Source organism: Mustela lutreola, chromosome X (genome assembly GCF_030435805.1).
Source record: "Mustela lutreola isolate mMusLut2 chromosome X, mMusLut2.pri, whole genome shotgun sequence".
In the NCBI taxonomy this organism is placed as follows: domain Eukaryota; kingdom Metazoa; phylum Chordata; class Mammalia; order Carnivora; family Mustelidae; genus Mustela; species Mustela lutreola.
In genome coordinates this window covers 93410663-93426338 of record NC_081308.1, presented here as the reverse complement: position 1 = coordinate 93426338, position 15676 = coordinate 93410663, and the positions used below count along the sequence as shown (strand labels likewise).

Sequence of the window (15676 nt, the reverse complement as noted above, 5' to 3'; positions counted from 1 at the left end):
ATGATGGCCCCCCTTTCATTACTAATAACAGTAACATAGGTCTCTTCCCTTTTCTTGGCTGGCCTGGCTAGAGGTATAGCTATTTCACCAATCTTTTCAAAGAACTTCATTTGGTCTCATAAAATTTTTCCATTGTTTTTCAGTTTTCAATTTCACTGATATCTGTTCTTATTGTTATTTTCCTCTGTCTTCTGATTGTCTTTTAATTTTACTTTCCTTGTCTAATTTCTTAAGGTGAAAAGTTAGATAATTGATTTTTTTTTAAAGATTTTATTTATTTGATAGAGAGAAATCACAAGCAGACGGAGAGGCAGACAGAGAGAGAGAGGGGAAGCAGGCTCCCTGCTGAGCAGAGAGCCCGATGCGGGACTCGACCCCAGGACCCTGAGACCATGACCCGAGCCGAAGGCAGCGGCCCAACCCACTGAGCCACCCAGGTGCCCCAGATAATTGATTTTAATTGTTCTTTTTTTCTAAGAAAAGCTTTTCATATATGAATTTTCTTCTAATCACTTCTTTATCTGCATTCTACAAATTTGATATGTTTTATTTTCATTTTTATTAAATTCAAAATACTTTCTAGTTTTCCTGGTGATTTCCCTTTTGATTCATGGGTTATTTAAAGTATTTTGGTTATTTTCTGAATATGTCGGGATTTTCCCAGATAGTTTTCGATTACCAATTTCTTGTTAAATCCAGTATGATAAAAAGAATCTACTGTAGGATTTTAATATTTTTAATTTGCCAAAGTTTGTTTTAGGGCCTAGATTATGGTCTATCATGATGAATGTTCCATGTGTACTTTAAAAGAATGTGTTTTCTGCTCTTATTTGGTGGAATGTTCTATATCAATATTGAGGAGTTATGTTAAAAAGAAACTCCTAACACTGCCTTGCTAGAACACTGTACATCCTATCCTTATTTATCCTATCCTTTTATCCTTCTATATGAAGCCAATGCAAAGTATGGCCCATGGTCATTGAATGAGCATGACAAATCTAGCTGAACTGAAGACTACTGATGTTGAGCATTACAGTATCTCAAATTCTATTTGGAATTTTTGTATTCTCTTTATTAAAGAAGCCTGTCAAAACTGTATAATCTTAAGGTGCTAGAAAAATCTCTTTCTCTGTCTCCCACATTTTCTTGTAATTTTTTTAAATTTTGACATTAAAAAAAGATTTCATTTATTTATTTGACAGAGAGAAAGAAAACACAAGGAGGAGTGAGCAACAGAGGGAGAGGGAGAAGCAGGGTCTCCACTGAGAAGGGAGCCCAATGAGGGGCTGGATCCCAGAACCCTGAGATCATGACCTGAGCTAAAGGCAGTTGCTTAACGAACTGAGCCACCCAGCACCCTAAAATTTTACTTTTCATATTTATGATTTTAATTCCTTTTTTTAAAAATACCATGCACCACAATGCTGTAATTACAAAGATACTGAAATATATTTTAGTGTATGTTTGGTAAATGTTAAGTTTCAGAATCAGTTATGTCAAGTGCTTCTAAAAAACTACTTGAATTCTCATTGAAAATGCATTATATTTAGGCCAAGTTTGGAACGAGCTGACATCATTCAGCCTTCCCATGTACACATATGATTCATCAACCAATTAATTTTACCTTTTTTCAAGTTGTTAATAATCAAGTTTTAATTTTTTCCACAAATACATTAGCACAATTTTATTAATTTCTAGATAAAATATAGATTTTTTGCAAATTATATTTTTTATTTCTTTCAATATTTCCATTTCTGCTCCATTCTATGTGTCACAATACTTTTGCATGTTATTCCTGATTCCTGGAACATCCTTCTACAAAGATACAGCTCAAATGTCACCTCCTATATGAAATCTCCCAAGTTACCTTAGATGAGGCCCTGAACAAAAGTGTGAGGCAAACTGAATGTTTCTGGTCATCTTTTTGTTTTGTTTTATTTTGTTTAATGTGATTCTAACATTGAGTCTTAAGCACATCTTCATCCTTATATCATTCTTTCCTGATGTGTATTGGCCTAATTAATTTATTATTGGTCACTGTTTTGCTTTGAAAGTGCTCTATCAATCTCTCCTATTAGGAAAGATTACTAGGTTCTAATGCCCAGCCACTGGTATAAGCGTGTCTGGTAGGTGAACTTTTATTGTGAGCTGTTTACTGAGTTCTGACTGTGGTGTAGTGACCCAAAAATGTTAGTGATACATTTTTATAAGAGTTCCAGGTGAAATAACCACTATCATAGAGAACAGACTCTATGCCTCTGGGTTCCTAGTGACTTAAACAGTACCTGGTACAGAATAAGAACATAATGTTTTAGGAATGAAGAAACTACATGCCAGGATATCCCAAGTTCTTTTTCTTCTACCACCTTAGGAACTGTACTGGGGCTTTAATATTTGAGAATGAAACTTACTAGAATATGGGGATCCTAGACTTCCTTTCAAAGATTAGGAAAATAAATGCCTATTAAGACACTGATACTTAAAATAGGCTTCAGTGACACCTGGTAGCTCAGTTGGTTGGGTGTCTGCCTTTGGCTCAGGTTGTGATCCCCAGGGTCTGGGATCAAGTCCCTCATCCAACTCCTTGTTCAGCAGGGAGCCTGCTTCTCCTTCTGCCTGTGGCTCCCCCTGCTTGTATTGTACTCTCTCTGTCTCTCTTTCACTCCCTCTCTCTCGCAAATAAATAAAATATTTTACAAAATAAAATAGGCTTCAACCCATTTCTTCCTAACCCATCGCAAGGACATTTTATTTTATTTTTTTAAAGATTTTATTTATTTATTTGATAGAAAGATAGGTCACAAGTAGGCAGAGAAGCAGGCAGAGAGACAGAGTGGGAAGCTGGCTCCCTGCTGAGCAGAGAGCCCAATGCAGGGCTTGATCCCAGGACCCTGAGCTCATGACCTGAGCTGGAGGCAGAGGCTTAACCCACTGAGCACCCAGGCACCCCTCAAGGACATTTTAATAAAGTATCCTGAGTGAGCAATTTCTATATGGAGACTGTCTGCCACATAGCTTATCATGTGGAATGTCTCTATATGCAATTTTTGGGGTCATATGTCTAAGCTGGGGTAGATCTTTGGTAGAAAACGCAAAGTGTAACTTTTTTGAGTGTTACAGTTTACAGTGGGCCAGAACTGTTTACTTGAAGACAGGTAAGTATTTTTAAAAGAGCTTATCTAAGAAGAATTTGTATTGGGCCAGTTTGGGGCTTTTACTGGCAGACTCCAGGCTGGCTAAATTGGGATATGTTGTCATATTGCTTTAATGGGAATCAATCCTACATGCTTTAGTAGTACAGAGCTTTTCAGATTCCTCTCTGGGGGTCAAAATATTGACTGGGAGAGTCCCATTCCTTACAAAGAAGTAAGAAAAAAACAATTGCCAAACCAGCTAAGCTAATTCTATTCCTATTTATAATTAGAGGAATCAGAATTAAGGAGGTAGAAGAAACCAATGGAGAAATGAGCAAAGGACATGAGCAGTTCACAAGAAAAATATGTCCCTTAAGCATAGAAAAAGTTCGATTTTGTTCATAATAATGGAAATACAAATCTAAACTACCCTGAGAATAAAGGGATATAGGATATATCCTATATATAGGATATATATAGGATATATATAGGATAGGATATATATATATATATATATATGATATATATAGGATATAGGATATTCAAAGAATTTTTTAAAAAAAGAACAAACTTGGAGGACTTACATTACCTGACATCAAGTCTTATTATAAAGCTACAGTAATAGAAACAGTTGGTATTGTCTTAAGGACAGTAAAATAGAGAAGTAGAATTGACAGCACAAAACAGACCTATACATATATAGCCATCTGATCTTTGACACAGATGCCAAAGTAATTCAATGGGGGAGGGAACTATTTTGAACAAATAATGTTTATTAAAATTATTTGCGATGGATGATAGCTTTAAACATAAATGCTAAAATTATAAAATTTATGAAATAAAACAGAGTATCTTTAGAACTTTGGGAAAGGTTTTTTTATACATAACACCGAAAATAATATAATAATTCTATAAAGAATAGATAAATGAAACATCAAAAACTAAAACTTTTATTCATTAAAATACACTGATAAAAAATGAAAAGGCAAACAAGATAGGGATAAAATACTCATAAAATGTATTTCACAAAATACCAGTATGCAGAATATATAAAGATCACTTCCAACTTAACAATTAAAACAGAAACAAACCCATATGTTAAAATGGGAAAAATATTCAAATGTGAAATAATCCACGAGTACATGTAAAAGAGCTCAATATCATTAGTCATCAGGGAAATTAAAACTAAGACCAAAACATGTTAATAACACACCTACCAAAACTCAAAAATGAAAAGACTGATTAATACCAAGTGTTGGAGGGAATGTGGAACAATTGAAACTTTCATACCATACTGGTGTGAGTTTAAAATGGTACAACCATTTTGGAAAAAGGTCTAGTAGCTTCTCATATAATTAGCATATACCTACTTTTTGACCCAAAAATTCTACTCTTAAGTATTTCACCAAGCAGAATGAAAACACATGTCCACAAAAAGATTTGTAAAAGAATGTTCTTAACAGCTTCACTCATAATAGCCAAAAACTCAACATTGTTCAGGTGTCCATCAACAGAGAGTGGATAAACAAACATTGCTATATCTATATAATGAAACAATAATTAAAAAATAAAAACTCTTAATAAACACTTTAATGGACCTCAGAAACAATATCCTGGATGAAAGAAGTCTTACAAAGAATGTACCCACTGTGTGATTCCATGTGGAGTTTTAGAACAGGTAGAATGAATTTACAAGGAAAAATCGTAACTGTACAGTTGCCACTGTGGATGTTGCTATAGGGACTGAGAAAAGGGGCAAAAGGGAAATTTCTGGGATTATATCTCGATAGGGGTTTAGTTACACCAGTGCATGCATTTGTCAAAATCAAGCAAATGTCTCTGTAAGATATGTGCATCTTGCTTAATGTGAATTTTATGTCAAAAGGGGAAAAAAAAGCAGAGAATTATAGTTATAATATGCATGCTAATGTATTTAGGGAGAAGTGTACTGCTGTTACAATTTACTGTGAAATGTATCAAAAATAAGTCAATTTTTTACAGAAAGGTATGAACTCATATGTGACAAATCATGTGTAGTAAAATGTTGATAATAATAGAATATCAATAATGGGTATAGCGTAGTCACTGAAAATTCTTTCTACTTTGCTGTTTATATGAAATGTAAAAAAAATGTTGACAGAGGTAAAATGTTAATTGTGGAATCTTGATGGTAGATATAGAAGTGTTCACTGCACAGTTTTTAATTTTCTGTGCATATGAAATTTTTCACAATAAAATGTTTAAAAAACTATACTGATACCTACTTCTATCAGATTGGCAAAAATTAAAGAGTTCGTCAACATACACACTTAGCAAGGCTGTAGAGAAACAAGTACTGATTCATTGCTGGTAGGAGTGTATGGTGCAAACAGAGGAATCTGACAATATCTAGAGATGCATTTAGCCTTTAATTCAGAAAAAAATCAATTTTCATTATTCTACTATTATACCTGTACACATATGAAATAACATGCATGCAAGACAATTCAGTGTGACATCATTTCTAATAAGAAAAGATTGTCAAAAACCCAACATAGCAACTAGTAACTAGTAGAATAAGCTATGGTAAACCCAAGCAATTTAGTACTAGGTAGCTATTTTTTAAAAATCAAGATTTTGATGTACTGACATAAGGTGATCTCTAGGATATAAAATTAAGTAAAATAATTAATGTGTAAAGAGTCAAAAGGTAGTATTGTATCTTTTCAGAAAGTTAGGAAATACAAATATATATTCTTATTGGCTTATATTTGTATGAAGGAATACTAGAAAGATAAATAACTCAAAAATTGGCTACATATGGGATGGGGAAAACAGAAGATGGAAGGGGGTTAAAAGGAAGACTTCTCAGTGCTACTATTTATATATATATATATAGTTCAATATATATTCAATCATATATATATATGATTGAATCATCTATTCAATGAAATAAAATATAAAAAATATCAGTGGAAGATAAAAAAAAAGTGACAGAGTGGGAGCATAGGCTTTCAGTTAATTGGACCTATCACCCATAAACTTTCTCAACAGTTTCAATTTTTATAAAAGTTATATTCAATTTTTATAAAAGCAAATTGAGAAGTATCAATAATTTCTATACCTTTTGGTCCAGGGAGCCCATCCAAGCCAGCGCGTCCTGGAAGACCTGGAGGTCCTGGGAAACCACGATCCCCTTTGGGACCAAGTGTTCCTTTGAAACCTGGGAGTCCTGGGGGTCCAGGTGGCCCAGGCAGCCCAAGTCCTGGTTCTCCCTTAAGCATAAACATGAGAAAACACAACAAAACCTCCCATGATTTTCTTGGTGTTTATTGTTTATCATGGAGAATTTAAAGCAGAAATTATAAGGTAATACCTTTTTTCCCCTATGGGGGAAGGAATAGGATAACTAAATGAAAAATAATTGGCATACTGGAGAGAACATCTAGAAGGATGAGAAACAAATTAAAGGATTTGGTTTCAGCACAAGAAAGAGATAACTGAGAGAATATGAGATTAAAGAACCCAAGTGAGGAAATATGATTACAGACTGAGTATTAGATAATTATTTTAAATTTGATTAAATGCGATAATGACAATTTTTTTTCTTGTATGAAATGTCCATTTACTTAGAGATTAACACTGAAGTATTTACAGGTGAAATAATATGATTTTGAGACCCGAGTTAAGATACTTTGGCAAAGAAAAAAGGAATAGCTGAAGTAAATATGCTGAAATCTTGATCATTTGGAATATGAGTAATGGATATATGAAACTTCATTATATTATTCTTTTTACTTTTGTGTTCATTTGAAAGGTTCATAATAAAATAAGAACAATCAGACAATACAGAAGTGGTTTCTCATGAGAGCTGGGGTCATGGTCAATTGTTCTTCCCATGGAAGAAATAGCAAAGATGAAAACACAAAAAACTTTAAATTAATTAAATACAGAGAAAATACAGAAACAGGATAATTATACACAACAGTTTGCTGAAGGTTATTAAGGAAAATTTAAGATTAGCTAAGATATAATAAAAAGAATGGAAAATAACTCAAACATAGTATTTACTACTGCTATTATTATTATTATTATTATTATATTACTGTTATTACTAAGCTAATAACAGTGGCTTGCATTATATATGTAGGATGGAATTGAGACTGGAAAACAGTATGGGAAGTTCTTGACATGCTATCTACCAATTATCACACAGGCATGGACAGAGGTTAAATGGTATGCTGATACTACAGAGAAGTACAGGGGAGCTGATGATTGTATTTTCTCATCTAATCTCATCTCATCAGATAAACTTTGACTCTAAAACAGTTCCAGAAACTTTGTTTGCTTCAAATATGACCTCTCAACAATGAAAGACTGTTTGGGGTTATACATGGGGCTTGAACTTATGATCTGAGATCAAGACCTGAGCTGAGATCAAGAGTTGGACGCTTAACCAACTGAGCCACCCAGGCGCCCCAGTTTAAATATTTTTAAGTGAAAATATAATCAGCGAACTTTATTTATAGAGTGAAGACTCGAGATAATAATGTCTACATCAAAGCAGAGAGCTAAGGGAATAGGAGAAATAGGAAAAGGGGAAAGAATAAAGTAAAATATCTCAGACCTTAGGTCCTGGAAAACCTGGTGGCCCAGGAGGACCTTCTAGACCAATTCTTCCAGGTGTCCCAGGTGCTCCTGGAGGTCCTGGAATTCCAGGGAAACCTGTGCAATGATTAGTCATTTTTAATCTCCAAAGAGAAGACACATTAAGAAAGATACCCAAACTCCCAAACCCACATTTTTACCATGTCCAACCATGCTTAGTGACTACAGTGAGATGTGAAAAGTACACTGATATTCTAGCTGACTACTCAGGATCAACCCTTACAAATACCTGATATACCCTCTCAATCATGTATGGTCCTGTCACTTTCATATAGAGTTAATGTGTATGGAAGATATACTCTTCTAAAGGAAAATGAGAGCTATTACTAATGAGATAGAGCTAAACATTAGGAATGACTCCCACACAAACATGCAGAAAATTTCTATTCTGCTTATATCTGGATATAGTATGATAAAAGGTCTACCATATAGTTCTGGAAGTGAGCTAAAAACAACTGTAAGTATTATTCATACACATGAATAAAACATACACATAAAGTCAAATTTTACTCTTGAAGTCATTTAGTATGAGTAAGGCCATTTAAACTACTGTTCTCAGACCAATGTGCATGCTTGCCATTCATGAAAATAAATTCTGTGAGAAAAAAAGCAGAACTGAAGCAACAGCCCTATAAATCAAGAGAATGTGATTTAGGATAAAACATTACTTGGATACATATGTGTAATAAATATGTTTTCTGCTTAATACAATCCATTCATTCAACAAGTATCTATTGAGTGCTTACTCTGTGCCAGGAACTTTTCTAAGCCCTGAAAATAAAATGGTGAACACAAAAGACAATAATTCTGTAATTTTAAAAGCTTATATATCATTTTTGCATAACTATAATTTAAATATTTTCTTGTCTGGACTGCTTCAGATAAAGATAGTAAATTTATAGTGTATACATGTTGTGACTTTTCACTTACATTATTTACGGTACCGAGAAAAGAGGCACAGTTACCCTATCTTATTTGTTGAAGGAACTATATCAAAGAATAATGTCATACTAACTAATTAAACTAGCCTGCCTCCTGCCCAGTCCTACATACCTTTGGGACCAGGTGGTCCGGGAAGCCCAATTCCGGGAATACCTGGTTCTCCTTTACTACCGGGTATTCCTGGCAAGCCTGGCTGGCCGGGAAGTCCAGGATCACCTATGGAGATACAGCAGTTTTTTTTTTTTTTTTTGAAAGGGATACTTTCAGAGAAAGAAGTCAGTAAGTGTTAAAGACATGGCCAAAAAAATTCCTCACATACCTGGAAGACCTACTTCACCATCTCTGCCTGGGATACCAGGCAGGCCAGGCTTCCCTGGCTGGGTTATGGTCTGACCTGGATCACCTTTAGGACCTAAGAACAAGAGGCAATAAGCAGTGAATGAGAAGTGTTCACTTGACTACAGATGTCTTTTTAATTAAAAGGAAAACAAGAAAGTATCTATAATCTTTTGAAGATGCACACTAACAAGAACCCACAAGAAAAATATCCCCGTATTATTTATCCAAGAAATATACCAAACAGAAGGATAAACTTTCAAAAAGAATAAGTAGATGACAGTTTTAAGAGCTTCCAGGATTGAAGAGGCCATCTATAAAAATATTTTTAAATGTAGGTCTAAAGAGCCTAACAAAACTGAAACTGCAGTAAACAAGAAATTTTTTTTTTTTTTTGGTTAAACTAATGGCACCTTAAGGTTTCATGTATGCAAAGTCCAGATTCACCTATTTCTCATTAATTGAAATAAGAACTTGAAATAGGCTCAGGACAAAAGTGGATCTCTAAAACCTGATATAAAAAAGCACTAACTATGAGAGAAAAGATTAATACATGAGACTACATTCAAATTAATTTCTGTTGATTAAAGACACCACAGAGAATGAAAATGGCAAGCTGTAGTGAGTGAAAATTTTGCAGAATAGATAACAAACAATACACAGAATATATATATTTTAAAAATCCTAAATCAATAAGAAAAAGAAACAATCCCATAAAAAATGGTCCAAAAAACCACTTGAATGGGAATTTCAGAAATGGAAATCGAAACAGTCAACAAACATATGAAAAGGTGCTGAACTTTAATGTAATCAGGGGAATATAATAAAACTGTCATGAGTTACATCACACTCAGCAAACTGACAAGGATATAAAAAGTCTGACAGTACAAAATGTTTATGAGGATGAAGAACAACAAGAAATCTCCAATACTGCTGATGAAACTGGTAAAATTGCTTTGAACATTATCTAGTAAAGCTGAAGCTGCATTTATTCTATGCTTTGAGAATGTGCGTCTTAAATACATACTCTAGCCTGGAGATTGGCAAAGTTTTTCTGAGAAGGACCAGACAGTAAATACTTCAGGCTTTGTGGGCCATAAGGTCTCAGTAGCAAGTACTCAGGTCTGCAAAATGTTGAGACTATGTGTAGGAGCGCAAAAGAAACCATAGACAATAGTGAGTAAGTGCAGATGTGTTCAAACAAGTTTCATTTATGACAATAAGTAGCAGGCTAGATTTGAATGCTGTGCTGTAGTTTGCTGATGTTTCCTCAGAGAAGTATGTGCACATATACACCAGGATATATATATACGATGATGTACACAGAAGCATTATTCATAATACACCTGAACTATAAATGACCCAATTGTCCATCAACAACAGAATGGATAAATATAATGTCACACACACATGCACGCGTGCATACATACACACACATTGGGATACTATACAGCAATGAAAATGAATGTACTATAGCTATACACAAAGTTAACATAAAGAATACTTACCCTATGATTCCATTATTATGAAGTTCAAAAAGAAGCATAATTAAAGTACTTTGTTTAGGGATCCATATTTAGGTGATAAAACTAGGGGGCAAATGGAAGGAAATTATGCAAAAGTCAGGACAGTGGTTACCTCTGGAGAAATGGAAGGGGATCATGATCGGAAAAGGACAGAGAAAGGAAGATGGGGGTTTCTAGGATGATGGCAATCTTCCGTTTTTTGACATGTGTGGTATGTACATGTGTGTTTCCATTATAGTTGTTAAACTTTATGTACCATGTACTTAAAAATAACAACAAAAACAATGAAGACAATCAGAAGAAATTTAAAGAAGGAACTTCCCCCCCTTTAGAGAAAACACATACACTATGCTCCCTTGCTAAGGAGCTCTGAAAAGCCCAAATATAAATGGCCAGGAAAACAGATCTCTCATGAAAAGAGCCAAGAATGGCCAGAAGATAATACATTTCTACTCTTAAGCACCAAATTAAAAACAAAACAATCATAGTAAACTCACCTGGTATTCCTGGCTGGCCTGGATTTCCTGCCACACCTTGTATGCCTTTTTCACCTATAGGGCCTGGAGGACCAAAACCCACAGGGCCCATAGGCCCCCTATTCCCTGGGAGACCTGGCAGGCCTGGATTCCCAGGGGGACCTCTTTCACCCTTAAAAGCAATTCCACCCTGAAAACGGAAAAATTTAATGCAGAAACATAGATATAAGTTGGTATATTGGTATTACTGAATATAACTAAAGAAATGATACAGCTATAAATATTTTTTCTTAAAAGCTGTATTAGTGTATGTTATTAGAGGATGGGATGTGTGATCATTCCATTTATTCATTAATTCCTCAACAAATATTTTTTAGTTCCCATTATGTGTCAGGGGCTGGTGATACAGCAAAGAACAAAAATAGGCAAAAATCTCTGCCTTCATAAAGCTTACACTCTAGCAGTAAGTCAAGACGTTTGTAGCTAACACATGGCCATCTACTCACACTAACCTCTAAGCTTTCTCTATATAGAACCAAATTAGACTTCTGTTCTCAGGTCCAAATAAACCCAGACAAAGATACGTAGTATATGAGAAGGGGAACTTCACACTGACCCATAAGCATCTTAACTTCCTGCCCACCTATTCCCAACCAATATTACTCAAATAGTAATAGGTTAAGAAGATAAAACAACTGAGAGAAAAAGGTGGTACAGAAACCCAACATAGTCAATAACAATGTATCATTACTACCTACAGTTACATTCTTTTAATTACTAACTGGGCATTCATTATAGAACAAGGTTCATCCTAGGAAATGTCCCTAAGTAACAATTTGACATCACAAAACCAAGAATATCAAAGCAACTCACAGGTTCCCCTTTGGGGCCAGGAAGCCCTGGCAATCCATCCTGTCCAGGGGTACCAGGTAAACCAGGAAGCCCAGGAGCTCCTGGGGAACCCAATTCTCCTTTGTCACCCTTCATTCCTGGAAAAGTGAGGCTATCACCAGGTTCACCTTTAGATCCAGGAAAGCCTGGAGGACCTGGAGCTCCTGGTATGCCCTGAGAGAAGAAAAAGAAAGAAGGGAAAAAGAAGAAAAGAAAAAAATCAGTTTATTTTTTTCCCCACATATTTTTCTCTCCAGTTTATCCTACCCTCCCACCCAATGACATTTAGTGTACAAAGCTAAGAACAAAGTGAGGCATGTGAGTCAGGGAGAGTCAAGGAATTAAAAAGAACACAAATTAACAGAAGAACTAAATTTCTTTTATTATATATATCCACAAAAGAAAACCAAAGGGTAAATGGATTTCTTCTAGGTTTTTTGGGGTGTGTATGTGTTCTATAATATACTCAAAACTTACTGTTAATCCTTTGGGACCGGTTAGACCAGCATGTCCTTTTTCTCCCTTCTGTCCAGGGAAACCAAGAGATCCTAATACATGCACATACACACACACACACACACACACACACACACACACACACACAATAATGTGAACTTTGACCCTGAGCCCCTGACAAAGCTCATATAAAAATCATCACGTCAGGAAGTCAAGTTTTTAAATAAGAACCCCATTCTCAATCACATATAACAAGTCACATTTTTATTTTCCTATTTTATGCTCTCAAAATGAGCAAATCATCCTTTCTTTTAGGTGAATCTATACGATATTGTATCCTTAAATGTTTCCAACTACAAAGCCTCTCAGAGCTCACAGCTACCAATTGCCAGGCACAGAGGTGTTAAGGTTCCTATAACCACCTATTGCCAAGTGGAGAAAGATAATGACACAGTCTGAAAATCTTACTTCATTCTGACCTAAACAAATTTCCCAAATCCCTACGAGTCCTTTCTTTGGTTCACCATTTCATAAAATTTGGTTTATGAGAAACATTTGGTGCTCAAAGACTAGAGGAAATATTACTAAAGAAGTTGTTTTCAAAATGGGTTCCTCCATCAGCTGTATTAGCATTACCTGAGTACTGGTTAGAAGGTTAGAAATGTGAATTCTTGGGCCCCCACCCCAGGTCTACTGAATCAGAAACTTTGGGGGCGGCACCACCAACATGAGTTTTCAACTAGTCCTCCAGGTAACTCTAATGTACTCCCAAGTTCAAAAACCACTAGACTGGAGGTATAAAGCTAGATTACTAACTTCCAGTGGCAGCTATAAAACCACCTAAAAATTTATTTCCAAGTGCTAAATGAATCGGTTTCTTTGGCAGACATACTAGACAGAAAGATAAAAGACATCCCTGACACAAACATAAAGTGTGATTTCAAGAGAATATAATATTGGGATATTCCAGAGGCAGTTGAGAGAGAGCTGTGGGTCTGATGGATATCAAATATAATTTTGATTGGAAACAGGGAAGGAGGAGTTATGTATAGAAAGAAATATGGGCAGTTGGTTGCCAAACTACAGTAGAAGCCCTGTCCCTTAATGACATGTGATACATCCCCAAAGACTAGAAGCTCTGCCACTGGAAACTACACTCAGGGGCCAGACATTATGAGCTTTTCCCCCAGATTTTTGGAAGAAAGAAGTTTCACTCTGTATGAGTTATTTTCCTCACCATATGGAAAACAGGGAAGATATTTTTCTTGGAATAGTATTGTCAAAAGGCTTTAAGAGAAAATACTGGTAGCTTCAGGTATTAGAAACAAGAGTATAATTTATTTTGTAGCAGATAGAGGCATTTCATATTTAATTATTTATGAATATGAGAAACTGGCATCAATATAAAACTGAGCTCACTAATATTTAGCCAAGATATATATATATATATATATATATATATATATATATATATATTTTTTTTTTTTTTTTTTTTTTAGCCAAGAGATATTTTTAAAAGGTTGCCCTGAGGCAGGATGTTTTACCTGGAGGACCTGGAAGACCTGGTAGACCAGGTTGACCTGGAGGCCCTGAAACACCAGTTCCAATACAGTTGAAGCAGGTGTCACCTTTGTCACCTAGAGAAAAGCATATTGAGAAACAATTTTTACTCAAAGGGGTATGTATGTCTTTAGGTAGCTTCTAAAGAAGTTAGCATTAAGGAACAACATTCCAACCCAATAGTGTAGTATAGAGAAGCCTATATTAGAATCAATTCATTTGATAAATATTTGCCAAGTGTCTATTATTTGCCAAGTACTGGTTCCAGGTGTCTATGATATACTGGTAAACAAAACAGACAAAACAAAACAGGCAAAACAAACAAAACAGGCAAAAATCCATGCCTTCATGGTGTTCACATCCTACCAGTGGAAAGGAATAATAAACAATGAAGGTAATAAATTATTAACACATATATATCAAATATCATATATATGTATAATATAGATATAGATATAGATATAAATGTATCAAAAGGTGTTATGTTTATAGAAAAAATACACCTGGGTAAATGTGATTGAACATGCTAGGGATGGGTTATAATCCCTACAAAGGCAGGTTACAATTTTAATAATATGGTGAAATGAGATGATGATTTATGATAAAACAACTTAAAGGATGTGACATGTACCTAATGAATGTAGAGGTACTCTAGGAAGAAAGAATAGTCATGTTCGGCCTTTTCAAGAAACGTCAAGGAGACCAGATTGCTGGAGTAGAGAGAGGCAGGGGAAGCACGTCAGACAGTTCACAGGTTATAATGAGTGGTATATCATAACACATTACATAGGCCAATGTAAAGCCTGGCTTTTACAATGAGTGAAATGAGAATCCAGTAAAAAAATTTAAGCAGAAAGCAAGAAGATATGACTTAAGTTTTAAAAGGATGTCTCTGTACTTGAGAACAGAAAGGATGTGCAATGATGGAGATAGGGTAACCATTTAAGTGGCTATTGCTGAAGTAATCTAGGAGAGATGAGGGCTCATCCCAGAGTGACAGCAATGACGATGAGGAGAACCAGTTAAGATTCTGGGTATATCTGAAAATAGAGCTCATGGGATTTTCTCATGGATCATACATGGAATACAAAAGAAGAGAATCAAAGATGACTCCAAGGTTTTTAGCCCAAGCAACCAAAAGGCCAAGGTGGCCTGCATTTTAAAAAGGCAAGATATAAGTGGTAAAATTATGAGGGAAGAGGCAACAGAGATCAGGACTTTAACTTGGTCAAATGTCAAGTTCAAAATGTTAAGTAGACAGCTGGATATACTAATCTAGAGGAAAAAAGTTATCTCTGGACAAGAGATATAAAATTCAAAGTCACTGGCAAATAAGTGGTATTTAAAGTCAGGAGAGTGACTGAATGAGTTCCAATACAGAAGAGGAACAAGGACTAAAATATTTGGGGCATTCCAAAATTATACATTGGATAAATAAATTTAAAATACATGCCAAAATGCAAATTAAGCCAAGACTTACTATAAAGCTACAATAATTTAGATAGTCTAGCTTGGTGGAAGGAGAAACAAATAGAACAATGAACAAAACAGAGAGGTCAGAAACAGACTCATACATATGGTATCGTTAAGATGTACAACAAAAGTGCTAATGTGATTCATTGGAGAAATGATGGTTGTTTGTACTACAATATTGAGCCAATTCAATATCCATATGGAAAAAGTACTTTGATGCCTGCTTCAAACACAA

At 35.1% G+C, this 15676-nt stretch overlaps 1 protein-coding gene across 1 annotated transcript in view; it reads right to left on the bottom strand.

Annotated features, from left to right (window-relative positions):
• The window catches only part of COL4A5 (collagen type IV alpha 5 chain), a 253144-nt gene that overhangs the window by 79553 nt on the left and 157915 nt on the right, over positions 1-15676 (bottom strand). The window contains exons 22-29 of the mRNA XM_059158581.1: positions 13953-14045; positions 12430-12500; positions 11935-12126; positions 11083-11251; positions 9043-9135; positions 8835-8939; positions 7741-7838; positions 6238-6388 (exon numbers count right to left, since the gene is read on the bottom strand). Of these exons, the coding sequence (XP_059014564.1) occupies positions 6238-6388; positions 7741-7838; positions 8835-8939; positions 9043-9135; positions 11083-11251; positions 11935-12126; positions 12430-12500; positions 13953-14045 (972 nt within the window). The remainder of the gene's footprint in view (positions 1-6237; positions 6389-7740; positions 7839-8834; positions 8940-9042; positions 9136-11082; positions 11252-11934; positions 12127-12429; positions 12501-13952; positions 14046-15676) is intronic.